This window comes from Aotus nancymaae, unplaced genomic scaffold, assembly GCF_030222135.1.
Source record: "Aotus nancymaae isolate 86718 unplaced genomic scaffold, 86718_ANA_hifiasm-v0.15.2.pri h1tg000059l, whole genome shotgun sequence".
NCBI lineage: Eukaryota > Metazoa > Chordata > Mammalia > Primates > Aotidae > Aotus > Aotus nancymaae.
Window position 1 is genome coordinate 4,717,425 of NW_026988473.1, and position 26,780 is coordinate 4,744,204.

Sequence of the window (26,780 nt, forward strand, 5' to 3'; positions counted from 1 at the left end):
GCCACACAGGTTTATTTATTAAGCGGGTCCTGACACCTGCCAGCGGTGAAAGACCACCCGGGCCCTGGGGCGCCGGGGAAGGCCTGTGCATGGCAGCGGCTGTTCCTAGCCGCGCTCGCAGATGACCTCGACCACACTGGGCTCCATAGGCACAGGGTCTGGGCAGCGCAGGGCAGCCGAGGCCACCACTTCGTCTAGGAGCAGGTGCACGAGTTCTTCGTCAGCCACAAAACGCCACAGGTAGAGCTGCAGAAAGTGGCAGTCCACTTGCACCTGCTGCAGCCCGAAGCGCCCAAAGGTGCGCAGCCGCACACACTCCAGCAGCGTCTTCAGGCTGATCTTGATGATGCCCGTCAACACCGACACCTGCAGGCAGGGACACAGGGATTCAGCTTGGGGACGGCAGGTGTTGGCGAGGGGCACCCAAGTTCTGAGCAGGGGCCATGGAGACATACGGTGCCAGTAGCTGGGATGAGGCAGAAAGTCCCCGGGGCCAGATAAGGGGACGGATACAATGTTAGCGCCGTCATCTGGAGGGCAGGGGACAGGTAGGGCCCAGCAACCAGAGGCATCCCTGAGCTTGGAGAGTGGGGGGCCAGGGACCATGGGTGTAGGGCCCAGCAATCAAAGGCATCCCTGACCTTGGAGAGTTGGGGGCCAAGGACCATGGGTGAATAGGAAACCTTGGGGAGGACCCAGGACTACTGTGGGGACAAGGACAAGGGCAAAGAGTCATCCCAAGTCAGTACCGAGACTCAGGCTGGGCATACACCAAGTTTGGGGCAGGGGCCGTGGAATTCGGGGACAGGGTACTCTGGACTACCTAAAAACAGTCCTAGAGACAGAGACTGGAGGGTCAGAGTCACCCCCAGTTGGTCACAGAGTCCTGGGGCTCCTTGGGCAGGTGTGGGGCTGCTCCAGCCAACCCTCCCCAGGCTCCTTGGAAGTCTGAGTCACGGACCTTGTTGAACTCCACAGGGCTGAACACATCAATACGTTCAGAGAACAGCTTCTGGATATTGCTCAAGAGGTTGGTGTCCATCGGGGCACTGGATTGGGGGAGACAACGAATCAGAGCCTGTCCTGCACCTTCGCCCGCTTTTGTCCATTTCCCCTGGGGCTCCCCTGACCAGCCAGACCTGGGGGTATAGCTGGGGGCGTAGCGGCCCTGCTGCCGAGAGCTGCTGTACACGGAGAAGGTCCTCTTGCTGGAGTCGCTGCTCTGGGCCTTGCGAACACCCTCTTCGTACAGGAGCCCCACCTGGTGGTAAAAAGAGGTACTGCAACACCTGTTGTTGAGGACTACATGATTAAAAAAAAAAAAAAGGAATGCAAGGAGGTCCGAGCACATGGTCGCTATTTATAGAAGCAGTGGAGTGGGGCAAAGGCAGGACACAAGAGTTGGTCTGATGCCTAATCTTCAGCACCAACCCTGCCCTGACTTTCTAGGTAACCCTGAGCCTCTGCTTACCCACAGGCAAAATGGGAGCGAAGATGCCACCACCCAATGCTGAGGAGGAACATGACCGTGGACACAGGCACTGCCCAGCCCCTTTCGTCTTCATCCTTGGAGATTTGTTTCCCCGGAGTTCCCTCACAGACGCCCTGGCTACAGAACTCGCCCCGTGAGGAGAAGCCCAGATACACAACAGGTCCTCTCCTCCAGGCAGGAGCCACTAGTGATCCTCTGCTGCCCCAGCCCCTCATGAAGGGACAGCACCCCCAGCCTGCGTCAGGGCTCCCTGGACCAGCCTGGGCAGCACCTGCACGTCGATGGCAGTGGTATCCTCCACCACCCGCTTCATGACGGCACGCACGTTCCGGGGCTCCAGGGTGCTGAGCCAGTCCCGCGTCTCCACGCTCTTGCGCAGCATCTGCGATATGACCAGGCCCTGCACCTTCACGTAGTGGGTCAGCAGCCGCCGCGCTGTCTCCCTGGCCTCTGCACACAGTGTGCTCACGGGCGTCACCGGGGACTGATCCTGAGCCAAGGAGGCAGAGGACAGAGGGAGTGGGTACGGGGGCCACTGCCAACCAGGAGCTAGGCACAGACAACATGGAGGCTGGGGTACACACAGCAGTTGGTCTGGGGTCTGGCCATGAGGGCACCGTCCAGCCACTTGCATTCCCAGAACCACCATCCCTGTAGGAGCTAGTGCTTCACCTGCACCAGAAACTGTTCATCAGTGAGAGTGAGGACGTAGGAGATGGTGGCTGTCTCATAGTCCAGGCAGAGGCGGGAGAGCAGCAGGAGCAGGGCAGGTGGTGTGGCACCCCCCTTCTCCCCAGGGCTGTCGCAGAAGCTCTGAGCCGTCTGACACATAGAGCGGATGAAGCCCACAATGAGGCCCTCACGGACACCCTGACTGCAGAACTCACCCTGCAAGGAGAAGGTGCCCAGATCCACGCAGGTCCCCTCTTCTAGGTAGGGCTGTTAATGACCCTCTGCTGGGGCTCTAAGTGCCCCAGCCCCCTCTGCAAGGGACAACATCATCCTGCATTCTAAGTACCCTGGAGCAGCTTCCCTGAGTGGGGGCAGGGAGAGCCAACACTGGGTACCCCACTGCACCCCTATTCTTAGCCCAGCTGCACACTACCCATGCCTTCCCCACTCCCCAGACTGTGCACAAGAACCTGAAACCACACCCAGAGTGCCTGGGGCAGGGACTGCATCTACCCTGGTAACTTGTCCCCAGTTCCCCAAGCACTGTTATAAAGGGTATTGAAGGGTCAACCAGCAGACTGAACAAGGAATACCCAAGAGGAGGCCGTACCCGGAAGTAGGGCTTGTTGGAGAAGGACACCTCTTTGGCGGTGAAAAGGTGCACTGCTGCCAGAGAGGCCTTAATGTGGCTCAGGATGGAGCTGGCCACATTGGCCAGCAACTCAGCCAGGCCAGGGCCCTCCTTTCCAGCCACGCGAGGTGCTGCCAGTGCCTGGCGGACGTCAGTCAGGCAGCCCAGGAAGGCCGCCCGGAGACCCTGCAGGTGGTGACCCAGGCGCTCGCGGGCCACTCTTTCCACGATCTCTGTGGCAGCGTCTGCGAGCCCGGCAGCGGCCAGCAGGGCCCCAGGAGCCCGCAGGCGCCGGTGGAAGCGATCCAGCGCCCGCACCAGCAGCGAGTTGTCACCACCACCCTGCTCCTGCGCCAGCCGCCGCTCCACCAGCGCAAAATAGCGGCTGCCCAGCTCCCGGGCGAAGGTTGCCAGCTTCTCAGCTCCTGCTGGGCCCTGGGCCGCAAACAGCTCCTGGTAGGCCGCCGCCACCTGGCAGAGGCCACCCACGAAGCCACTGCCTCCGTGATCGGTGAACTCTAACACGTCGGGAGCCGGAGGGGAGGGCCCCAGCTCGGCCTCCAGGCTTCTCAACTCCTCCTCCAGCCGGCCGCGGGCGTGCGCCAGGAACTCCTCACACAGCTCCTCCGCAGGTTCGCCCAGGGCCAGCAGCAGCTCCACGCACTCCGCCTGCTCTGGGGCACCTGAGCCGCCTTCCCTACACGAAGGAGAGGGTAGTGAAGGGCAGGGCCGGGGCTGCTGGTGGATGGGGCAGGAGCAGGGCGACAGCTCCAGGAGGGCCCAGGGGTGGGGTATAGGTGGGCTTGGGCCGGCAGGAGCGCTGGAGTCAGGGCAGACGGGCCACACCTGAAGCGCTGCCGCAGCTGCTGGGCCAGACGGGCCGTGATGACCTGGCAATCGTCCTGGATGGCGCGGAATGAGGGCAGGTGCTGGTACTGCTGCAGTACGGCCTGCGCACGGCCCTGGTAGCGCACTGCCTGCCCGTAGGCGCCCAGTTCCACACACTTGGTGAGGCGCGAGGGCAGCTCGAAGAGGAACTGCAGCTTCCGCAGCAGCGCATGGACTCCTGGGGGACGGAGGGTGGTGTGAGCCCCGGAGCTCCAGGGGAGGCCCACTGCAGGCCCCAGCTGGCAGCACCCACCTGCCAGCTTGGTGATACGCTCGTGGCGGTCCTGGAGCGTGGCGCTAATGCGCGCGCTGAAGTCCGTGATCACTGCCATGTTGGTGGCCAGCCGATCCATTTCATCCTCCATCTTCCGGAAATCGTTCTTCATCTTCCGGATGGTGTCTAGGAGGGCAGGGGCCGAGGAGAGGGGAGAGCGGGTGACTGCGGGGCCGGCGCAACCTCAGCCCACTCTCACACACTCCTTCACAGACGCCCCAGGCTGCTCCAGGGGTACATGGATGATTCGAGAGAAAGGGCTGCGCACAGAGCAAATGGGGGCGAGGAAGAGGGGGTTTATGTTCCCAAAGCAGGCATCACCTACCTACGCCCTGTGAGCCCCTAGCCCTGGTGCCTAGGGGAGCCGGCCCGAAGAGCCACAGTGCCGGCCCTACGAAGTCCAGAGCCGAAGCAGGCCGAAGGTGCTTAGCCAGCTGCCGCCACTGTGCCTCAATTGTCCGTCAGACCACCAACAGCCAAGGCACAGATTGCTGGCTCCCAGGCACATCTGTGTGCCCAGCGCACTAAGCAATACATTGCTGTTCACCCTCATCTCCTTTCCAGACCTCCCAAAGCCTTCCACATGCTTTCTGGAACGTGGGCTTTCTCTGAAGGGCCCTTTCCCTTCGGTCCTGAGAGAAACCTGCCTAGGGAGGTGCCTGGGAGCCCCGTCCCTTCGTGCTTCTAGATCATGTCTAGACCTCCTCTTCAAAACCCCAGCTTCTCCAAAGACCATGCCATCAAGCTACAGACCTCCTCTTTGCTGTCTCTACTGTCCTCTGCCACTCCTCTCAGTTCCCGGTCACTGCTTCCTCTTGTCCCCCTCCTGTCACCTCCTTGTGCAGACCCACATGAATGAGCCTTCGAACGTTCTCGACTGTTCACTGACTGCCTCAATTCCACCTATTCTAGTGTCTGCCTTTATCTGGTCCACCCTCTCCTTGCCATCTCCAACAACTGCCACCTCTAAAATCTCAGCCTCAAATCTCACTGCCTTCTGTAATTTGGGCCACTCACCCTGTCTGCCCTGATAATCCGTTGGCCTCTGCAGGAAGTCTGGATGCACTGACCCCAGCACTTGGTCCCTGTTTACAACACCCCTCCTGGCCGCACTTCCTTTACCCTCACTGCTCTCAGAATTTGCGGTTCTCCATCAGCATCATCACCGTTTGCAAGCCCCCTTGCCTCTCTTGCCCCAACCCCCTCCATTATTTGTCAGACAAAACCCTAGTGCAGGTTAAGCCCCATGAGCCAGTTCCCCCTGGCATCTGAACCAATCATCCCAACTGGCCTCCCTTTAAATTTTATGACCTCAAGTCCCAAAATAGCACTCCACATTGCCTAGCCATCCTTCCAAACCTTCTAGTGGGTCTGCTTTCCCATTGTCCAAGGTAACATTTTCTTCTCAGTCCCCAAAACTCCAATACAAGGCCAGGCTCAATGGCTTACACCTGTAGTCCCAACACTTTGGGGAGGCTGAGGCAGGTGGATCACTTGAGGTCAGGAGTTTGAGACTAGCCTGGCCAACATGGTGAAACCCTATCTCATACAAAAATTAGCCAGGCATCATAGCATACCTGTAATCCCAGCTATTCGGGTGGCTGAGGCAGGAGAATCACTTGAACCCAGGAGGCGGAGCTTGCAGTGAGCTGAGATTGTCCAGCTGTACTCCAGCCTGGATAACAGAGTGAGGCTCTGTCTCAAGAACAAACAAAAAACAACCAAACCTCCAATACATGCTGACTCTCAACTGGGACCCGGCTTCATACATGTGCTTCATGGGGAAAATAAAAGCGAACAGCAACTCCCTATAAATCTGCAAAGCAAACAGACTTCTGTGCACAGTTTATGTCTTCTGCTCTCCCTCTCCAGAGAGGTCTCATCCAATCCTGCAGCTGTGGTGACTGAGACACTTCTGCCTCCTGTTCTGACTAGAGCACTGCCTAATGACCTACTTAACACCTTGATGGGGACAGTGCACAAAAAGCCCACATGTAACGCCTCCAAAACAAAACTCAGGAGGAGGAGGTTGCAGTGAGCTGAGATCATGCCACTGCACTCTAGCCTAGGCGATGGAGTGAGACTCGGTTAAAACAAAAATAGCATTGGAATTTTATCAGAGGACACCCAGCAGGTGTCTGCTGCTTGGTGTGTAAGGAAGAAACCCAATGTATTTGGTCTCAGAACTCTTTTGTGGTCATGATTGTGGTGATGTGAGTAGAAAGCACACAGTTTGCGTTTTTCCCAAACAACGCCATAAAATATACCCAAACCTTTCCATATGGTAGTTTACAAAGAAAAACAACTCTTTTTTTTTTTTTTTTTTTTGAGACAGGGTCTCCCTCTGTCACCCAGACTGGAGTGCAGTAGCACGATCTCAACTCAGTGCAACCTCTACCTCCCAGGTTCAAGCTGGACTTGGGAGAAAATAAAAGCAAACATATAGTAGTCTGGGTCCATACTGCCATGAAGAACTGCCCGAGACTGGGTAACTTATAAAGGAAAGAGGTTTAATTGACTCACAGTTCAGCATGGCTGGGGAGGCCTCAGGAAACTTACAATCATGGCAGAAGGTGAAAGAGAAGCAAGGTATCTTCTTCACAAGGCAGAAGGAAGGAGAAGTGCCGAGCGAAGGGAGAAGAGCCCCTTAGAAAACCATCAGAGCTCGCGAGAACTCAGTATCACGAGAACAGCATGGGGGAACCGGCCGAAAAACCTCATTCTTAACCAATTATGAGGTCAGGAAAGGAAATCAAAACTGCAATTGCAGCATAGGTAAAATAGCAAGAAAACACTAAACTGGTAACGGCTTGGTAAATTCTATGGCTAGAATGGATAATTGGCTACAAAAATAGGATTTACCAAAATGGATTGTAGAAAACAAGAAAACACAACAGAAAAAATAGAGAATATTGTGAAAGAAAGACCCTCCTCTCTCTTCCCCTCCACACAGAGGTTCCTGGCCCAGATGTCCAAGGGTGTTGCCACAGCTCGAAGGTCAGGTCCTTCCAATTCTCTGTATAAACACTGTCCCAGCAGAGAAATGAGAATAGCTCTCACACAAATGTGGTGGAACAAACGTAACACTGTTATGAAAACATAACAGAAGGCTGGGCGCAGTGGCTCATGCCTGTAATCCCCGCAATTTGGGAGGCTGAGGTGGGCCGATCACATGAGGTTGGGAGTTCGAGACCAGCCTGACCAACATTGAGAAACCCCGTCTACTAAAAATACAAAAAATTAGTCAGGCATGGTGGAGCATGCCGACAATCCCAGCCACTTGGGAGGCTGAGGCAGGAGAATCACTTGAACTTGGGAGGCGGAGGTTGCAGTAAGCCAAGATCGTGCCCCTGCACTCCAGCCTGGGCAACAAGAGCAAAACTCCATCTCAGGAGGAAAGGAGAAAAATAAATAAATAAATAAATAAAACATCTCAAAAAATAAATAACAGAAATACTTCAGAAATACACATTCATATTTTTTACAAATGAAGATGTAAAGATGGAAATGGAAATGGAACAAATGGAAATGCACAAATAAGCAAACAAAATCCAGCAGCATATTAAAAGAATAATTGATAAATAACAAATGGTTTTTGTTTCATGAATGTCAGGATGACTCAAAATTAGAGGATCTCTTAATAATAGTTTGCCATGGCTTTTCCTGTGGCAGCTGCCGGGCCGAGAGGAGCGTGGCTGTCTCCTCTCTCTCGCCATGGCGTGTGCTCGCCCACTGATATTGGTGTACTCCAAAAAGGGGGAGTCATCTGGCAAAAATGTCACTTTCCCTGCTGTATTCAAGGCTCCTATTCGACCGGATATTGTGAACTTCGTTCACACAAACTTGCGCAAAAACAACAGACAGCCCTATGTAGTCAGTGAATTAGCAGGTCATCAGACTAGTGCTGGGTCTTAGGGTACTGGCAGAGCTGTGGCTCAAATTCCCAGAGTTCGAGGTGGTGGGACACGTTGTTCTGGCCAGGGTGGCTTTGGAAATATGTGTCGTGGAGGCCGAATGTTTGCACCAACCAAAACCTGGCGCCGTTGGCATCGTAGAGTGAACACAACCCAAAAACGATATGCCATCTGTTCTGCCCTGGCTGCCTCAGCCTTACCAGCACTGGTCATGTCTAAAGGTCATCGTATTGAGGAAGTTCCTGAACTTCCTTTGGTAGTCGAAGATAAAGTTGAAGGCTACAAGAAGACCAAGGAGGCTGTTTTGCTTCTGAAGAAACTTAAAGCCTGGAATGATATCAAAAAGGTCTATGCCTCTCAGTGAATGAGAGCTGGCAAGGGCAAAATGAGAAACCGTCGCCGTATCCAGCGCAGAGGCCCCTGCATCATCTACAATGAGGATAATGGTATCATCAAGGCCTTCAGAAACATCCCTGGAATTACTCTGCCTAATGTAAGCAAACTGAACATTTTGAAGCTTGCTCCTGGTGGGCGTGTGGGACGTTTCTGCATTTGGACCAAAAGCGCTTTCCGGAAGTTAGATGAATTGTATGGCACTCGGCGTAAAGCCGCTTCCCTCAAGAGTAACTACAATCTCCCCATGCACAAGATGATCAATACAGATCTCAGCAGAATCTTGAAAAGCCCAGAGATCCAAAGAGCCCTTCAAGCACCACGCAGGAAGAGTCATCGCAGAGTCCTAAAGAACAACCCACTGAAAAACCTGAGAATCATGTTGAAGCTAAACCCATACGCAAACGCCACGCTCCGGAATCACAAGCTCCGGGTGGATAAGGCGGCCGTGGCAGCAGCAGCACTAGAAGCCAAATCAGATGAGAAGGAGGTTGCAGGCAAGAAGCCTGCAGTAGGTAAGAAAGGAAAGAAGGCTGCTGGTGTTAAGAAGCAGAAGAAGCCTCCAGGAGGAAAAAAGGCAGCAGCTACCAAGAAACCAGCCCTTGAAAAGAAGACAGCAGAAAAGAAACCCACTACAGAGGAAAAGAAGCCTGCTGCATAAACTCTTAAATTTGATTATTCCATAAAGGTCAAATCATTTTAGACAGTTTCTTTTGAATAAAGACCTGATCAAACAGGCAGAGAAACACACACACACAAAAAATAAAAAATAATAGTTTGCCATGTTAATAGATGAAAGAGATATTTCAACATCTATTATTGATTTTTTTAAAAACTCTCAATAACATATGAGCAGCTAAATATTTCCCTAACCTCCAAAACTCAGTATCATGTTGACTGAGGCAGTGCTAGAAGCACTTCATTTAAAGTCAAAACATGGCAAGGACAACCTTGATTGCCAGTGTTATCTACATTGTTCTGGGGCATTAGCCAACTCAGCTAGACTTGCCAGATGTATTATGGAGATAGACAAATCGTAAAGGAGAGAAAGTATCACTATTTGCAGATGATATAATCTAATAAATAGGCTGGGCGCAGTGGCTCATGCCTGTAATCCCAGCACTTTGAGAGGCTGAGGCAGGCAGATCACTTGAGGTCAGGAGTTTGAGACCAGCCTAGCAAACACGGTGAAACCCCATCTCTACTAAAAATACAAAAATTAGCTGGGTGTGGTGGCAGGTCCCTGTAATCCTAGCTACTGGGGAGGCTGAGGCAGGACAATTGCTTGAACCCAGGAGGCAGAGGTTGCAGTGAGCCAAGATTGTGCCACTGCACTCCAGCCTGGGTGACAGTGCCACATTCTGTCTCAAATAATAATAATAATTGAATAAATAGCCCTAAAAAAAAAAAACCCATAAATATTACTATAAACAATTTAAAATAACACTTTTTACTTTTCAGATTGTCAAAGACTGAAAGAAGTATTCTCTTCTTTGCTGGTGGTTATGCAAACTGATCAGTATTTATAAAGAAGAATCTGGGGCCGGGCGTGGTAGCTCAGGCCTGTAATCCCAGCACTTTGGAAGGCCAAGGCGGCTGGATCAGCTGAGGTCAGGAGTTCGAGATGAAATGCCTCATTAACTGCCAGCGTGGCCAATATGGCAAAACCTCGTCTCTACTAAAAATATAAAAAATTAGCTGGGTGTGGTGGGCGCCTGTAAGTGCTTGAACCCGGGAGGCGAAGGTTGCAGTGAGCCAAGATCATGCCATTGCGCTCCAGCCTGGGCAACAAGAATGAAACTCTGCCTCAAAAAAAAAAAAAAAAAAAAGAATATTGAAATATCTAACTGCAGTCACTTGTGAGCTTTCACACACCCACACCTGGTCTGTAGGTTCTTTGTCTCGGGCAGTTCTTTCTCTTGGATTTTCTCTAGTATTTTTTTCCTGCATTTTTTGTGTCTGTTTCTTGTCAAATTGACATCAGTGCTTTTCTCCTTACCCTTCCAGCGATCTCCCCAAGTGGGGTAGAGCCCCAGTGTTGCTTCGAGAACATTCCCTGAACTGTGGGACTCTACCCCACTTGGGGAGATCGCTGGAAGGGTAAGGAGAAAAGCACTGATGTCAATTTGACAAGAAACAGACACAAAAAATGCAGGAAAAAAATACTAGAGAAAATCCAAGAGAAAGAACTGCCCGAGACAAAGAACCTACAGGGCTAACGTCTGTAGAGCTACTAAGGGTTTTTAAAAGTTACATGGAAAGGGAGATCGTGTATCAGCAAAATGAACTTTTCACTTTAGCAACACAGTCCATGAGAAAAGATCATTTAACCCTCTTAGAGATGATTTCATAGAGAGGAAGGCTACTAAAGAATAAAATCACATGATATAAAACATCCATTTTGGCCGGGCGCGGTGGCTCACACCTGTAATCCAAGCACTTTGGAGGCCAAGGCGGGCGGATAACCTGAGGTAGGGAGTTCAAGACCAGCCTGACCAACATGATGAAACCCCGTCTTAAAAAATAAATAAATAAATAAATAAATAAAAACAACATCCATCTTACTTTTGGGACCATTGGGCCCACTGCCTATATTTTGTTGGGAAAATTGTAATTTATTTTGGTTGGTTCGTTTGCTTGAGACAGGGTCTTGCTCTGTCACCCAGGCTGGAATGCAATGGCGCAAACACAGCTTACTATACAGCCTTGAACTCTGGGGCTCAAGCGATCCTCCCGCCTTGGCCTCTGAAGTAGCCAGGACTACACACATGCACCATCATACCCGGCTACTTTTTTTATTTTTGTTAAATTTTTTTGTAGAGATGGGGTCTCTCTATGTTGCCCAGGCTGGTCTCAAACTCCTGGGCTCAAGCAATGCTCCCACTTCAGCACTCCAAAGTGCTGGGATTACAGGTATGAGCCACTATACCTGTGAGGAAAATGATTTTTCTTGCCAATTCATAGATGGTAAATTAATGGATGTAGCAAAGGCAGTGCTATGCAGTGAAAACAGTAAAAGCAGGGCAGAGGCTGAGGTTCGCAAAGGGATCCTGGGTCATGATCTACTGGGAGACAGAGGCTTGGCAGTTGATGAGGCGTTTCGTCTTCGCCCAGTGAATTCTTGGTTCTGCTTACAGGCCGTGTGACAAGCTCCTTCCAGGTCTGCCAAAACCTACCATCCAAAGAGCAGACTCCTTTGGTAGTGGATGTCTGAGCCCATGACACTTAGGTGCTACCTCAAGAAGGAAGCTTGAAGCCAACTTCTAAAGGTAAACTCCAAGCACTAAGTTGTTACAAAAATAGAGTGAAAGAACACCTAGCACTGTTGTGTCCTGTCGCTGTTGCGGCCTGCATAGCCCTGGAGCCATTAAACTGGAGATAAAAATCAGACCATCTCCAAAACAACAGTGAAAAGCATCCATACCATTCAGTCGTAAAGACTGCACCATTTATCTTTCCATTTCAAGCTTTTAAGGAAAGCAGGCCAGGCACGGTGGCTCATGCCTGTAATCCCAGCACTCTGGAAGGCCAAGGCAGGGGGATCACCTGAGGTCACCAGCCTGGCCAACATAGTGAAACCTGTCTCTACTAAAAACACAAAAATTAGCTGGGTGTGCTGGCAGGCGCCTGTAATCCCAGGTACTTGGGAGGCTGAGACAGGAGAATCACTTGAACCCTGGAGGTGGAGTCTGCAGCGAGCCGAGATTGCGCCACTGCACTCTAGCCTAGGTGACAGAGCAAGACTGTCTCAAAAAAAAAAACAAAAAAACAAAAACAAACAAACAAAAAGCTTGTTAAGCAGTTTGCAACCAGGGAGAGTGAAAACCACCTGGATGCTAGGATGCTGGCTACCCGGGGAGGGGACTGGGTGGTAACTGGTAGGAGGCTCGGGGGCTTTGCTGGTTATGCTGTTTCCCAACCTGGATGCTATGTGACTGCATTCCCTTTGTGAAATTCATGGAGCTGTCTACTTATGTGCACTTTTCTGTATATCTGTTAATGTTTTTTATTTCTTTGAGATAGGATCTGGGTCTATCACCCAGGCTGGAGTGCAGTAGCACAATCTTGGCTCACTGCAACCTCTGCCTCCCAGGAACAAACCTTCCACCTCAGCTTCCTAAGCAGCTGGGACTACAGGGGCATGACACCACACCCAGCCAATTTTTGTATTTTTTGTAGAGACAGGTTTCGCCTGTTGGCCAGGATGGTCTTGAACTCCTGAGTTCAAGCAATCTGCCCGCCTCTGCCTCCAAAAGTGTTGGGATTTGAGGCATGAGCCACCACGTCCCGCCTCTGTTAATTTTCAGTGAACTGTACTGTCAAAGACTGCTTTGTCCTTGGCAGGAGAAAAGAATTAGAAGAGGCTTTTCCCTGTACAACGTTTGAGATCTTTCTAATTTTGACACAAGTAAATGCATTATTATACAATGAAATCTGATGTGTAGGTGAGCGCTTGGCAAACTACAGCCTGCGGGCCAAAGCTGGGTCAATCCTCGTTTTTCTTTTTAATTGGGATATAACTGACATACCATAAAATTCAGTGGTTTTTAATATGTTTAACATATTCACAAGGTTGTACAATGTCACTATGTAATTCCAGAACATTTCATCATCCCCTAAAGAAATTCTGTAACCCTCAGCAGTCATTCCTTATTCCCCCACTCCTAGAACCTGGCAACCATTAATCTATTTTCTGTCTCTAAGGATTTGTCTATTCTACAGAATACATTTAACAGAAATGGAATCATAGGCATATGATTTACTTAGCATGTTTCCAAGGTTTATCTATGTGGTCGCCTGTGTCAGCATGTTATACTGTGTGGATATTTGTTTTTATTCACTCATCAATTGATGGCCATTTGGATTGCTTCCACCTTGTGGCTACTATAAAAAAGTGTTGCTATTGTCCAGGCGAGGTGGCTCACACCTGTAAGCCACACCAGGCTAAGGCAGGAGAATGGCTTGAACTGGGCAAGTGGAGGTTATAGTGAGCCAAGATGGCATCACTGCACTCTTAGCCTGGGTACCAGAGCTAGACTCTCTCTCAAAAAAAAAAAAAAAAAAATACTGCTATGAACATTTGTGTACATGTTTTTGTGTGAACATACGTTTTCAATTCTCTTTGGTATATTTCTAGGAGTAAAATTGCCAGATCATATGGTAACCTTGTGTGTGGTTTTGAAGAACGATCAAACTGTCTTCCACGCTGGGTACAGCATTTTGTGGTTTGGATTTGCATTTCCCTAAGACCTAATGATGTTAAGCGTCTTTTTATGTGCTTATTGGCCACTTGTATGTTTTCTCTGGAGAAGTGTCTACTCAAATCCTTTGCCCATTTTAAATTAGGGTTATTTGTCTTTTTAGCCTTGAGCAAAAAAATGTTCTTTATATATTCTGAACACTAGATCGTTATTAGATATATAATTTGCAAATATATTCCCCCAGTCCATGGGCTGTCATTTTTTTTTGAAACAGGGTCTCGCTCTGCCACCCAGGCTGGAGTGCAGTGGCATGATCTCAGTTCACTGCAGCATCAGCCTCCTGGGCTTAAGTGATCTTCCCACCGCAGCTTCCCAAGTAGCTGGGACTACAGGTGCATGCCACCATGCGTGGCTAATTTTTGTATTTTTGGCCGAGACAGGGTTTCACCACATTGGCCAGGATGGTTTCCATCTCCTAACTTTGTGATCCGCCTGCCTCAGCCTCCCAAAGTGCTGGGATAACAGGCGTGAACCACCATGCCTGGCCCCTTTTACTTTCTTGATAGGGTCCTTAAAGCACAGGATTTGGATTTTGATGAAGTCCAATATATCTATTTTTCTCTTTGGTTATTTGTACTTTGAGTGCTATCACTAAGAAACTGCATAATCCAAGGTTAAGGTCATAAAAGGTCATAAAAATCTGTATCTGTTTTCTTCTAAGAGATTTATAATTTTAGCTCTTTTTCTTTTTCTTTTTTTTTTTTTTGAGACAGTCTTGCTCTGTTGCCCAGGCTGGAGTGCAGTGGCATGATCTCAGCTCACTGCCACATCCGCCTCCCAAGTTCAAGTGATTCTCCTGCCTCAGTCTCCCATGTAGTTGGGACTACAGGTGCCTGCCCACCACACCCTGCTAATTTTTGTGTTTTTAGTAGAGATGGGGTTTCACCATATTGGCCAGGCTGGTCTCGAACACTGACCTTGTGGTCTGCCCGCCTCAGCCTCCCAAAGTGCTGGGATTACAGGCGTGAGCTACTGCACCCGGCCAATTTTAGCTCTTATGTGTAGGTCTATGATTCATCTTGAATTAATTTTTGTATGTGATGTGAGATAGGGATCCAACTTCACTCTTGTTTTTTCTTGTTTTTGTGGTTTGTTTGTTTGCTTGAGACCAGGGTTTGCTCTGTCACGCAGGCTGTAATGCAGTGGTACAATCATAGCTCACTGCACCCTTAACCTCTTGAGTTCAAGCAATCCTCCTGCCTCAGCCACTCAAGTAGCTGAGACTACAGGCGTGTGTCACCACACCTGCCTAACTTTTTAAAAAATTGTTTGTAGAGACTGAGAATTCACTATGTTGCCCAGGCTGGCCTTGAACTCCTGAGCTCAAGTGATCCTCTCACCTTGGCCTCCCAAAGCACTGGGATTACAAGCATGAGGCACTGTGCCCTGCCTTCAACTTCATTCTTTTGCCTATGGATATCCAGTTGTCCCAGCACTGCATCATGTGTTGAAAGGATTATTTTCTGCATTCAATGACCTTGGCATCCTTATTAAAAATCAGTTGACCTTAAGGATAAGCTTGCAGGGAAAAAAAAAATCAGTTGACTACAGATACACAGGTTGGTTCTGGACTCTCAATTCTATTAAATTGATCTGGATATCTATCCTATGCCATATTACACCACCTTAGTTATTGTAGATTTACACTAAGTTTTAAAGCTTGGAAGTGTGGCTGGGTGCACTGGCTCACACCTGTAATCCCAGCACTTTGGGAAGCCAAAGCAGGAGGTTCACTTTAGCTCAGGAGTTCAAGACCAACCTGGGCAAGATAATGAGACCCTGTCTCTACAAATTTCTTTTTCTTTTCTTTTTTTTTTTTGAAACAGCGTCTCACTCAATTACCCAGGCTGGAGTACAAGGGTGCAATCTTGGCTCACTGCAAACTCTGCCTCCCGGGTTCAAGGGATTCTTGTGCCTCAGCCTCCCAAGTAGCTGGAATTACAGGTGTGCGCCACCACACCCAGCTAATTTCTGTGTAGGATTTCACCATGTTGGCCAGGCTGGTCTCAAATTCCTAACCTCAAGTAATCTGCCCACCTCAGCTGTAGATCAGTCAGGGTGGTGGAAACATTATAGAAAGATGTAAACCTTAGAAGGCCGGAAAGTTTTGCAAAAGCCTTGGGAAAGAGGTTATGGCTGAAGGCAGCCTAACCCCCTTACCTTGAGCTAATAGCTAGGAGTAGATACAAAGGAATGAAAAGGAGTTTATCTAAATAACTTGTTTACTCATGTGGTCTTCTCTCTCGTTTTTTTTTTTTTTCTTAGCCATGCATAAGCAGTCACGTGGTCTTAAGACTGATTTTTGATCTTCCGTGGGTGCATGACTGCTCTCTACTGGGGGTTAGAAATGTTAATTACCCTCTAATGGTGTTTACTTAGAACCTTTCTCATTTAATCTGTACTAAATAAATGCAAAGGCTACTGGCTTATCAGGGTGGCTGCTAATTCTGGAAGCAGAGACCCTTAGTCATGCTGACAGGCAAAATATCGTGTCAGTGTATTTCTTTCATCTGTTACTCAGTCAGGGTCTGTGGGTGGGACCTGGCACTCAGTGTCCCAAAGTGCTGGGATTACAGGAGTGAGCCACCACACTCAGCCCAAAAAACTTCTAAAAAATTAGTCAGTTGTGGTGGCACACACCTGTGGTCCCAGCTATTCAGGAGGCTGAGGTGGGAGGATCACTTGAACCTGGGAGGCCAAGACTACAGTGAGCTGTGATCATGCCACTGCACTCTAGCCTGGGCCACAAAGTGAGACCAAACTCCGTCTCCAAAAAAAAAAACTTGGAAGTGCGAGTCTTCCAACTTTGTCCTTCTTTTGCAAAGTTATTTGGGCAGTTCTGCATCTCCTGCAATCCCTCATACAATTTTATGCTGTTTGTCAATTTCTGCAAAAAAAAAAAAAAGTCAGTTGGAAAAGTGATAGGAAAGACATTGAATCAATTTGGGAAGTACTGCCATCTTAAATAGTAATTTAAAAAGTACTTGGCCAAGCACAGTGGCTCACACGTGTAATCCCAGCACTTTGGGGGGTTGAGGCAGGTGGATCACGAGGTCAGGAGTTCAAGACCAGCATGGCCAAGATGGTGAAACCCTGTCTCTACTAAAAATAACAAAAAAAATTAGCTGGGTGTGGTGGCGGGTGCCTGTAATTCCAGCTACTCAGAAGGCTGAGGCAGAATTGCCTGAACCCAGGAGGCTGAGGTTGCAGTGAGCCGAGATCACGCCACTGCACTCCAGCCTGGGTGACAGAGCGAGACTGTCTCAAAAAAATAAAAAAATAATAAAAATAATAAATAAAAAGTTCTCTGATCAATGAACATGGAATGTCTTCATTTATTTAGGTCTCCTTTAATTCCTTTCAACAATGTTTTATGGTTTTCAATATACAAAATACTGAAAATACCTTTACTTCTTTTATTAAATATATTCCTAAATATTTTATTCTTGATATTACTATAAATGGAACTGCTTTCTTAATTTCTTTTTTTTTTTTTTTTTTTTGAGACAGAGATTATGTCATCTGCAGACAGAGATGGTTTTACTTCATCCTTTCTAATCTGGATGCCTTTTATTGCCCAGGCTCTAATACCTTTAGCACAAAGTCAAATAGAAATGGTAAGGGCAGATATCTTTGTCTGATTCTTAGCAGGAAAGTTTTCAGCCTTTCACTATTAAGTATGATGTTACCTAGGGGTTTTTCATCATTCGCTGGTTAAGGAAATTCCCCTTCTTTTCTTAAATTTTTATTTTTTTTTAAGTTTTTTTTCTTCTTCTTTTTTTTTTGAGACAGAGTCTCACTCTGTCACCCAGGCTGGAGTACAGTGGTGCGATCTTGGCTCACTGCAACCTCTGCTTCCTGGGTTGGAGCAATTCTCCTGCTTCTGCCTCCTGAGTAGCTGAGATTACAGGTGTATGCCACCACACCTGGCTAATTTTTGTATTTTTAGTAGAGACAGGGTTTCACCATGTTGGCCAGGCTGGTCTTGAACTCCTGATCTCAGGTGATCCACCCACCTCAGCTTCCCAGAGTGCTGGGATTATAGGCATGAACCACCACGTCCAGCCAATTTTTATTTATTTTATTTTATTTTGAGACAGTCTCACTCCATCACCAGGCGCCAGGCTGGAGTGCAGTGGCGTGACCTCAGCTCACTGCAGCCTCCGCCTCCTGGGCTCAAGCAATTCTGCTGCCTCAGCCTCCCTAGTAGCTGGGACTACAGGCGGGTGCCACCACACCCAGCTAATTTTTTTGTATTTTTAGTAGAGGCGGGGTTTTACCATGTTGGCCAAGATGGTCTCAATCTCTTGACCTCGTGATCCGCCTGCCTTGGCCTCCCAAAGTGCTGGGGTTACAGGCGTGAGCCACCGCGCCCGGCTCTATTTATTTTATTTGTATTTATTTATTTTGGAGACAGAGTCTCTCTCTGTCTCACCCAGGCTAGAGTGCAGTGCTGTGGCTCACTGCAACCTCCGCCTCCCGGGTTCAAATTATTCTCCTTTCTCAGCCTCCCGAGTAGCTGATACTAGAGGTGTGCACCACTACACCTGGCTAATTTTTGTTTTTGTTTTGTTTTGTTTTGTTTTGTTTTGAGATGGAGTCTCACTCTGTTGCCAAGCTGGAGTGCAGCAGCACGATCTTGGCTCACCACACCTCCACCTCCCGGGTTCAAGCAATTCTCCTGCCTCAGCCTCCCAAGTAGCTGGGATTACAGGTGCACACCACCACACCCAGCTAATTTTTGTATTTTTAGTAGAGACGGGGTTGCACCATGTTGGCCAGGCTGGTCTCAAACTCCTGACCTCACGATCTGCCCGCCTCGGCTTTCCAAAGTGCTGAGATTACAGGTGTGAGCCACCAAGCCTGGCTGCAACTTTTTCTATTTTTAGTAGAGATGGGGTTTCACCATGTTGGCCAGGCTGGTCTCAAATTCCTGACCTCAGGTGATCCCCCTGCCTCAGCCTCTCAAAATGCTGGGATTACAGGTGTTACAGGCATAAGCCACCGCACCCAGCCAGCCACATTTTTATTTTAATTGACAAATAATAACCATACTTATCTATGGGGTACATAGTGATGTTTTCATGTATATAAGATATAGTGACCAGATCATGGTAATTAGCATATCCATCATCTCAAACATTATTTGTATTGGGAACATTCAACATTCTCCTTCTAGCTATTTGAAACTATATTTTATTGTTAACTATAGTCATCCTACAGTGATACAGAACACTAGAATGAATTCCTCCTATCTGGCTGTAATTCTGGATCCTTTAACACATCTCTTCCTATCCCTCCCTTGAGAAAAGCTCCCTTTTAGTCCTGATTTATTAGTGTTTCACCATGAAAGGTTGTTGGATTTTATGGGATTTTTCTTTTCTGTATCTATTGAGTTGATCACGTGTTTTGCCCTTTTTCCTTATTACTATTTATCTTATTACTATGGGGCATTATATTGAGTGGGTTTTGTTTTTCTTTTTTTTTGGAGACAGGGTCTTGCTCTGTCACCCAGGCTGGAGTGCAGTGGCATGATCATAGTTCAGTGCAATCTAACCTCCCAGGCTCCAGCAAGGAATCCTCCCACCTCAGCCTCCTAGGCCGCTAGGACCACAGGTGCATGCCACCACACCAGCTAATTTTTAAAGAATTTTTTTGTAGAGGCCAAGTGCAGGGGCTCACACCCGTAATCCCAGCACTTTGGGAGGCCAAGGTGGGCAGATCATTTGAGATCAGGAGTTCAAGACCAGCCTGGTCAAACATGGTGAAATCCTGTCTCTACTAAAAATACAAAACTCGGCTGGGCCTGGTAGCAGGTTCCTGTGGTCCTAGTTTCTTGGGAGACTAAGGCAGGAGAACCGCTTGAACCTGAGAGGCGGATGTTGCAGTGAGCTGAGAATATCGCACTCCAGCCTGGTGACAAGAGGGAAACTTTGTCTCAAAAAAATAAATAAATAAAATTAATTAATTAAAATTAATTAAAAAATTAAATGCCTGGATCCAATAAATCTCTGTCTTTGCTGAGGGGCTCTGTGTGTTCGTGTTGGCACACCTTAAACACTCAGCCAGACAGTTTCTAACTTGGCCTTAGCCTTCAATTCCTGCTTGTGCAGAGCCTAGAGATGAGCCAGGCATGAGAGCACCGGGCATTCTCAGGTCTTTCCCGAACCAACATACAGCCCTACAAATGCCTGTGGCCTTCGAGATTCCCGGGAATACGTCAGAGCTTGTCAAAGCCGCTGTGGATATCCATTTCTCAGCTTTTCATTAAGGCACTTTTGGTTAGTCTACGTCTGTACCAACTATCACCCACCAACTCGGGCAGTCGCAACATTGGCCTATAATTATTTTGACAATGAAAAAGTCCTGGTAGCCAGCCTGGCCAATATGGTGAAACCCTATCTCTAGTAAAAAGTACAACAATTAGCTGGCTATGGTGGCACATGCCTGTAAGCCCAGCTACTTGGGAGGCTGAAGCAGGAGAATCACTGGAACCCAGGAGAAGGAAGTTGCAGTGAGCCGAGATCATGCCACTGCACTCCAGCCTGGGCAACAGAGCAAGACTCCGTCTCCAAAAAAATATCCCTAGTAGGCCAGGTGCAGTGGCTCATGCCTGTAATCCCAGCAATTTGGGAGGCCAAGGTGGGCGGATCACGAGATCAGGAGTTCAAGACTAGCCTGGCCAGCGTGATGAAACTCTGTCTCTACTAAAAATGCAAAAAATTAGCTGGACGTGGTGGTGAGTGCCTATAATCCCAGCTACTCTGGAGCTTTAGGCAGAAGAATCATTTGAACTCAGGAGAGGAATGTTGCAATAAGCTGAGATCACACCACTGCATTCCAGCCGGGGCGACAGAGCGAGACTCTGTCTCAAACACGAAACAAAATAAAACCCTGCCACCAGGCCTGGCTAATTTTTTTTTTGTATGTTTAGTGGAGAAGGGGTTTCACCATCTTGGGCAGGCTGGTCTTGAACTCCTGAACTCGTGATCCACCCGCCTCAGCCTCCCAAGGTGCTGGGATTACAGGCGTAAGCCACTGAGCCCGGCCTGGTTATTTTTGGGTTTTTTTTTTTTTTTTTTTTTTTTGAGATGGAGTCTCGCTCTGTCGCAAGGCTGGAGTGCAGTGGCGTGATCTCCGCTCACTGCAACCTCCGCCTCCCAAGTTCAAGCGATTCTCCTATCTCAGCTTCCCGAGTAGCTGGTACTACAGGCACGTGCCACCACACCTGGCTAATTTTTGTATTTTTAGTAGAGATAGGTTTCCACCATGTTGGCCAAGATAGTCTCGATCTCTTAACCTCATGTTCTGCCAGCCCCAGCCGCCCAAAGTGCTGAGATTACAGGCTTGAGCCACTGAAAGCGGCCAGCCTGAGGTGTTATTTTTTAAGGCTACAGCTGAGTTGGAGAGCAAGTAGTGGGGCTAGGGCGAGTTAAACACCACAGGGTTCACTATTCTTACCAAGATTCAGCCGTTTTTCAATATTCCCTGGATTGCTTGATGCAAACCTTGGTTAATTTCCAGAGTAAAGTTGTTTCTGACTATTCTGGTTAGAATTTTCATTGCTTTTTTTTTTTTTTTTTTGATAAGGAGTCCTGCTCTGTCACCCAGGCTGGAGTGCAGCGGCGTGATCTCAGCTCACTGCAAACTCCACCTCCAGGGTTCAAGCGATTCTCTCCTGGCTCAGTTTCCCGAGTAGCTGGGATTATACGTACCTGCCACCACACCTAGCTATCGTTTTGGTTTTTTGCGATGGAGTCTTGCTCGGTCGCCCAGACTAGAATTCAGTGGCTCCATCTCGGCTCACTGCAACCTCCGCCTCCCAGGTTGAAGTGATTCTCCTGCCTCAGCCTCCCTGAGTAGCTGGGACTACAGGTGCACACAACCACACCCAGCTAATTTTTATATTTTCAGTAGAGATGGGGTTTCACCTTGCTGGCCAGGCTGGTCTCAAAGTCCTGACCTCAGGTGATCCACCCGGTCCTTTTTTATATTTTTAGTAGAGACAGGATTTCGCCATTTTGGCCAGGGTGGTCTCAAACTCCTGACCTCTTGTGATACACTCATCTCAGCCTCCTAAAGTGTTGGGATTACGAGTGTGAACCACTGCACCCAGCCTAATTTTTTTCATTGCTTTTTTGGAGGATAAAAATATTTAATGTATTTATTCCAGCATTTTTGCTGATGTCACTCCAGACCCTCACTGCCCATGTTTGTAAATAAAATTTTCTTACTGGAATATAGCCATGTTCATTCATTTGCATACTGTCTATGATGCTTTCAGGCTACAGAGACAGAGTCAAGTAGCTGCAAGAGACCAGATAGTCCACAAAGCCTAAAATACTTTTGGGTCCTTTTCAGAAAAAAGTTTGACAACCCCTGGTTTACAGTCTAGCCCTGCTTGCTTCATTCCCCACATTCCTGTTCTTCCTGCACTGGAGAGCTTTCCCAGGGCCTCCGTATAGGTTGTTTCATCAGTCTGTTCATTAACTGTCTTTCTCTAGAATGTATGTTCTGTGACAACCTAATGTTGTCTTGTTTGCTGCTATATCCATGATTCGGTGCTTAAACTGAAATCTTAAGCAGAGGTCATTCTTTACACCCAGAGCTCCTCAATACCAGGGCTGTCGATACCCCAGTCTGCCCATCACTGTCCATTTTCACCATTACCATCTTGGTGTCAGATCCCAGAATCTCTGGCCTGACTACTGATATGATGGCCTCACTCATGCCTCCTCTCCAACCTATTCCTTATTTATTTATTTATTTTTTAGACGGAGTTTTGTTCTTGTTGCCCAGGCTGGAGTGCAATGGCACTCCAGTGATCTTGGCTTGCAGTAATCTTGGCTTACTGCAACCTCTGCCTCCCAGGTTCAAGTGATTCTCCTGCCTCAGTCTCCCAAGTAGCTGGTATTACAGGTGTCCGCCATCACACCCAGCTAATTTGCTGTATTTTTAGTAGAGATGGTGTTTCACCATGTTGGCCAGGCTGGTCTCAAACTCCTGACCTCAGGTGATCCACCTGTCTCAGCCTCCCAAAGTGCTGGGATTACAGGCATGAGCCACTGCGCCCGGCCTTTTTTTTTTTTTTGAGACTAGGTCTTGCTCTGTCACCCGGACTAGGCTGCCATGGTGAGATTATAGCTCACTGCAATTTCCAATTCCTGGGCTCATGTGATCCACCCACCTTAGCCTCCCCAAGTAGCTGGTTTTAATTTAACAAGTGCACACCACCATACTCAGCTATTTTTTTTTTTCTGGAGATCAGGTCTCACTATGTTGCCCAGGCTGGTCTCAAACTCTCGGGCTCAAGTGATCCTCCCACCTCAGCCTTCCAAAGTGCAGGGATTACAGGCATGAGCCACTGTGCTCAGCCCAATCCATTCCTTCCAGTGCAGCTGGAGGAATCTTTTCGAACCAGAAATCTGAGTGCATCACTCATTTGTCTTGGCTCTCTGTGGATAAAGGCCAAATCCCTAACACGTTCTGGAAGGTTTCTAGGTAAAGTGCACATCTACTGCCTTCCTGGCTCTGCTCACATCCTGCTTCCCCTCCTGCTGCCCTAGATGAGCTTCTGGCCCTTGGCTAAGGCCAATGCCTCCCTCCCTGCCCTGCTCCACCCCGTCTCCTTCCTGAGGACCTTGTTCCTTTCTCATTTTTTCTCTCTCTTGCCCAATCAACACACACTCTATGCTACATTACTTTGCTAAGTGTCTCGCCCAAGTCTATCAATTCCACGTCCTGGAACGCCTTCCTCACTTAGCTTCTTCTTTTTTTGAGTCCGCTCTGTCACCCAGGCTGGAGTGCAGTGGCGCGATCTCGGCTAACTGCAACCTCCACCTCCTGGGTTCAGGTGATTCTCCTGCCTCAGCCTCCTGAGTAGTTGGGGCTACAGGCATGCTCTACCTTGCCCAGGTAATTTTTCTATTTTTAGTAGATTCAGGGTTTCATCATGTTGGCCAGGCTGGTCTTGAACTCTTGGCCTCAAGTGATCCACCTGCCTCAGCCTCCCCAAGGGCTGGGATCACAAGTGAGAACCACCATGCCCAGCCCCTCACTTAAGCTTCTAAGACATCAATGCTCCTGGTTATCCTCGCACTTTCCTAAATGTTTGTTCCTTTTGTGGGATCTTCCTTATCTCTATGGCTTCTGAATGCTGGAATGCCCCATCCTCAGACCTCTTCCTGACCCTGAATGTCAGGATGCCACATCCTTAGACCTCTTCCTGACCCTCAGTGTCGGGATGCCCTGTCCTCAGACCTCTTCCTGACCCTCAATGTTGGGATGTCCCAGGGTGCAGCGCTCAGACCTCTTCCTTACCCTCAGTTTCAGGATGCTGGGTCCTCAGGCCTCTTCCTGACCCTCAGTGTCCGGATGCCCCATCCTCAGGCCTCTTCCTGATCCTCAGTTGGGATGCCCCAGCGTGCAGTGCTCAGACCTCTGCTCTTCTCACTCCACAGTCCCTCCCTAGTGACCTCAGGTGATCTGCCTGTCTCAGCCTCCCAAAGTGCTAAGATTACAGGTGTGAGCCACTGCGCCTGGCTAGTATTCCTAGATTTAGAACCCCTGACTCCCAATCACTTCATAATTTTCTCTTTTTCTTACAAAAGAGCTAAGTCTCAAAACATTATACACATTCCAACAAATGGAAAACATAATCTTACAAAATTCCTGTGAGAAATATCCCAGCACAGAAGCTATAATTTCTTGCCATTTTGATGCTGGTATTAACAAATAGGAAGGTGCCTACTCATGGAATCTGCTTCAAATCAGATAAAAGAACAATGAGTATAGGTTACTACACCCACCACTGCGACACGAGGAGAGTAACAGACATCAGAATGCAACCCACAGATGTTCCCAGAACATTCCACAGACTGCAGGTAAACCCTTTGATTTGCCTCCTGGACTTAGTACACATGGGCGCAAAATTACTACAGAAGTCTGAGCAGTACATCTATCTCCTCAAAACAGCACAGAAGCCAGTGTGGAAAATAGCAGAACGCTGTCTGGTGCTAGAGAATAAATAGGACAGAAGAAAAAAAAAGCCTCTACATGATCTTTGTGTCCCTTAGTATCATACATCTTCTCTCTTTGCTTAGTTAAGGAGGGAAAGAAGGGAGAGAGAAAGGAAGGGAGGGACAAGACCACCTTCTTTCTTCTCTGGAGCAGAGAAGAAAGCTATCAATAATAAGAGAAACTAAACCTTAATGAGCGTTCCTTGGTGTCAGGGATTCTTCTTCAGATAGATGCTTTTTTTGGAGACAGGGTCTTGCTCTGTTGCCCAGGCTGGAATGAAGTGGTACAATCACAGCTCACTGCAGCCTCAACCTCCCAGGCTCATGTGATCCTCCCTCCTTAGTCTCTGAGTAGCTGGGCCTACAGGCATATGCCGCCAGGTCTGGCTAATTTTTGTTTTTATTTTTTTGTAGAGGTGGGGTCCCACTATGTTGCCCAGGTCAGTCTTAAACTCTTAGGCTCAAGTGATCCTCCTATTTCAGTCTCCCAAAGTGCTGGAATTAACAGCCATGAGCCGCATGCCTGGTCTTTCAAGTGCTTCAGATAAATACATTTCATTTTGGGCTGGGCCAGGGATTCACACCTGTAATCCTAGTGCCTTGGGAGGATCCAGAAGGATCACATGAGCCTGGGATGTTGAGGCTGCAGTAAGCCATGATCATGTACTGCCCTCCAGCCTGGGAGACGAAACAAGATACTGTCTCTTAAACAATAAATAAATAGGCCAGGCACAGTGGCTCACGCCTGTAATCCCAGCACTTAGGGAGGCTGAAGTGAGCAGATCATGAGGTCAGGAGTTCAAGACCAGCCTGGCCAACATAGTGAAACCCTCTCTCTACTAAAAATACAAAAATATTAGCTGGGCAAGGTGGTGCATGCCTGTAGTCCCAGCTACTCGGGAGGCTGAGGCAGGAGAATCGCTTGAACCTGGGAGTCGGAGGTTGCAGTGAGCTGAGATTGCACAATTGCATTCCAGCCGGGGCGACACTGTGAGACTCCATCTCAAAAATAAATAAATAATCTCCTTTTGTCTTTTCTCTCCTTTGGTACTTAAGACAACCTTCTGAGAGCAGCTATTATCTCTATAGTAGTCTGACCACGAAGGCTCAAAAGGAAGAAGGTGAGAATGGAATAATGTCAGGGCAAGACTGGAATCTGAGTCTCCTCCCTCTAAATCCCTTGCTGATTTTCCCAACACAGGTGGGAAGTCTCACAGAATGGGGGCTGTGAGACTTTGGAGGGTGTGTCCCTGTGGGGATCACCTGTGGCTGAGATGAACTTGTTGTAGTTCTCATAGACCAGGGTCTGCATGTCGCTGTCTAGAGCCCGGATCTGCCGCACCATGTCCGTCTCACTGTCCATCAGTTGGGCCAGAGGGCACTCTCTACGCAGCTGGAGAAGTTGGGTGGTTAGTGTTTGAGTCAGTAGGCATTCATGCCCCCAGCCCTGCCTGCAGCTGATAGGCCTTCAGTGCAAGAAATCTCTGATCCACACCCCCTCCAACCACTGCTGGCTCAGGAATCCCAAGCACCGGGCCCTAAGTGGCCTAACTCAGGGGTTACTAGGTTCGACCCTGTTTGGTGTTTGCCAGCATTTGAAATCCTGGGGCTCGGCCTAAGCCCAGCCCCGCGCCTGTCAACGCCTGGACCACGCCCCCAATCCCAGGCCTATCACATCAGCCCAGGAGACCTCAGATGCGGCATCACCTTAGGCCAGTCCAATCCTGCTCACATTCCCTCAGACGCCTGAACTGCTAGTCCTCCTTGGCCGAGGCTCGTCCTCTTAGGAACCCCTGTTTCTCTCAACCTCACAAAAAGTCGGAGGCGTGATCTGGGGGTGCAATATATCAGGGGCCTGGTTCCCTTCCCCCCTGGCCTCACCCCTCCTACCACCCGCACACACACCTTGTCCAGGTAAACTTCCGGGTCGAAATGCGCCCCGTTCAGATCAGTCGGGTCCAGAGGGTCGGGACCCGCGGGGTGTCCCGCCGCCTCCCCTTCCGAGAGGCCGTAGTAAAGCTTCAGCATCCCATGCGCCTTCCGCCGACGTTCCGGAGCTTCAGCCTCGGGCCCTTCTGGGGAGTCCCCAGGTCCAGACCCTGGGCTAGACCCGGCCGTAGCTGCCGCCGCCATCGCTCTTACTGCAGCCCACGAGCGTGAGGCTGGGAAGGGGGCGGGGAGGAGGCACTTCCGGGATCCATAAAGTTGTTGTTGAAACGAGGCAGTCCTTCAGGTGA

At 48.9% G+C, this 26,780-nt stretch overlaps 1 protein-coding gene and 1 pseudogene across 1 annotated transcript; one reads left to right on the forward strand and one right to left on the reverse strand.

Annotated features, from left to right (window-relative positions):
* On the reverse strand, window positions 1–26,724 carry VPS51 (VPS51 subunit of GARP complex). The gene is made up of 10 exons (XM_012463011.3): window positions 26,449–26,724; window positions 25,807–25,936; window positions 3,937–4,083; window positions 3,642–3,861; window positions 2,775–3,492; window positions 2,165–2,380; window positions 1,764–1,982; window positions 1,140–1,261; window positions 962–1,049; window positions 1–366 (listed from the first exon to the last, which is right to left on the reverse strand). Exons 1-10 carry the CDS (start codon window positions 26,674–26,676, stop codon window positions 106–108), a joined length of 2,349 nt encoding a protein of 782 aa, XP_012318434.1. The 5' UTR covers window positions 26,677–26,724; the 3' UTR covers window positions 1–105.
* LOC105724443 (large ribosomal subunit protein uL4-like) lies at window positions 7,657–9,010 on the forward strand (annotated as a pseudogene).
* Window positions 26,725–26,780: the final 56 nt, after the last annotated feature.

Coding starts and splice junctions, on each gene's coding strand:
- VPS51 (XM_012463011.3), bottom strand. CDS start 26,676: ATGGCGGCGGCAGCTACGGCCGGGTCTAGCCCAGGGTCTGGACCTGGG. Junction 2,381..2,774: donor CCAACAAGCCCTACTTCCGG/GTACGGCCTCCT, acceptor TTCTCCTTGCAG/GGTGAGTTCTGCAGTCAGGG. Junction 1,262..1,763: donor CCACTGCCATCGACGTGCAG/GTGCTGCCCAGG, acceptor TTTTACCACCAG/GTGGGGCTCCTGTACGAAGA.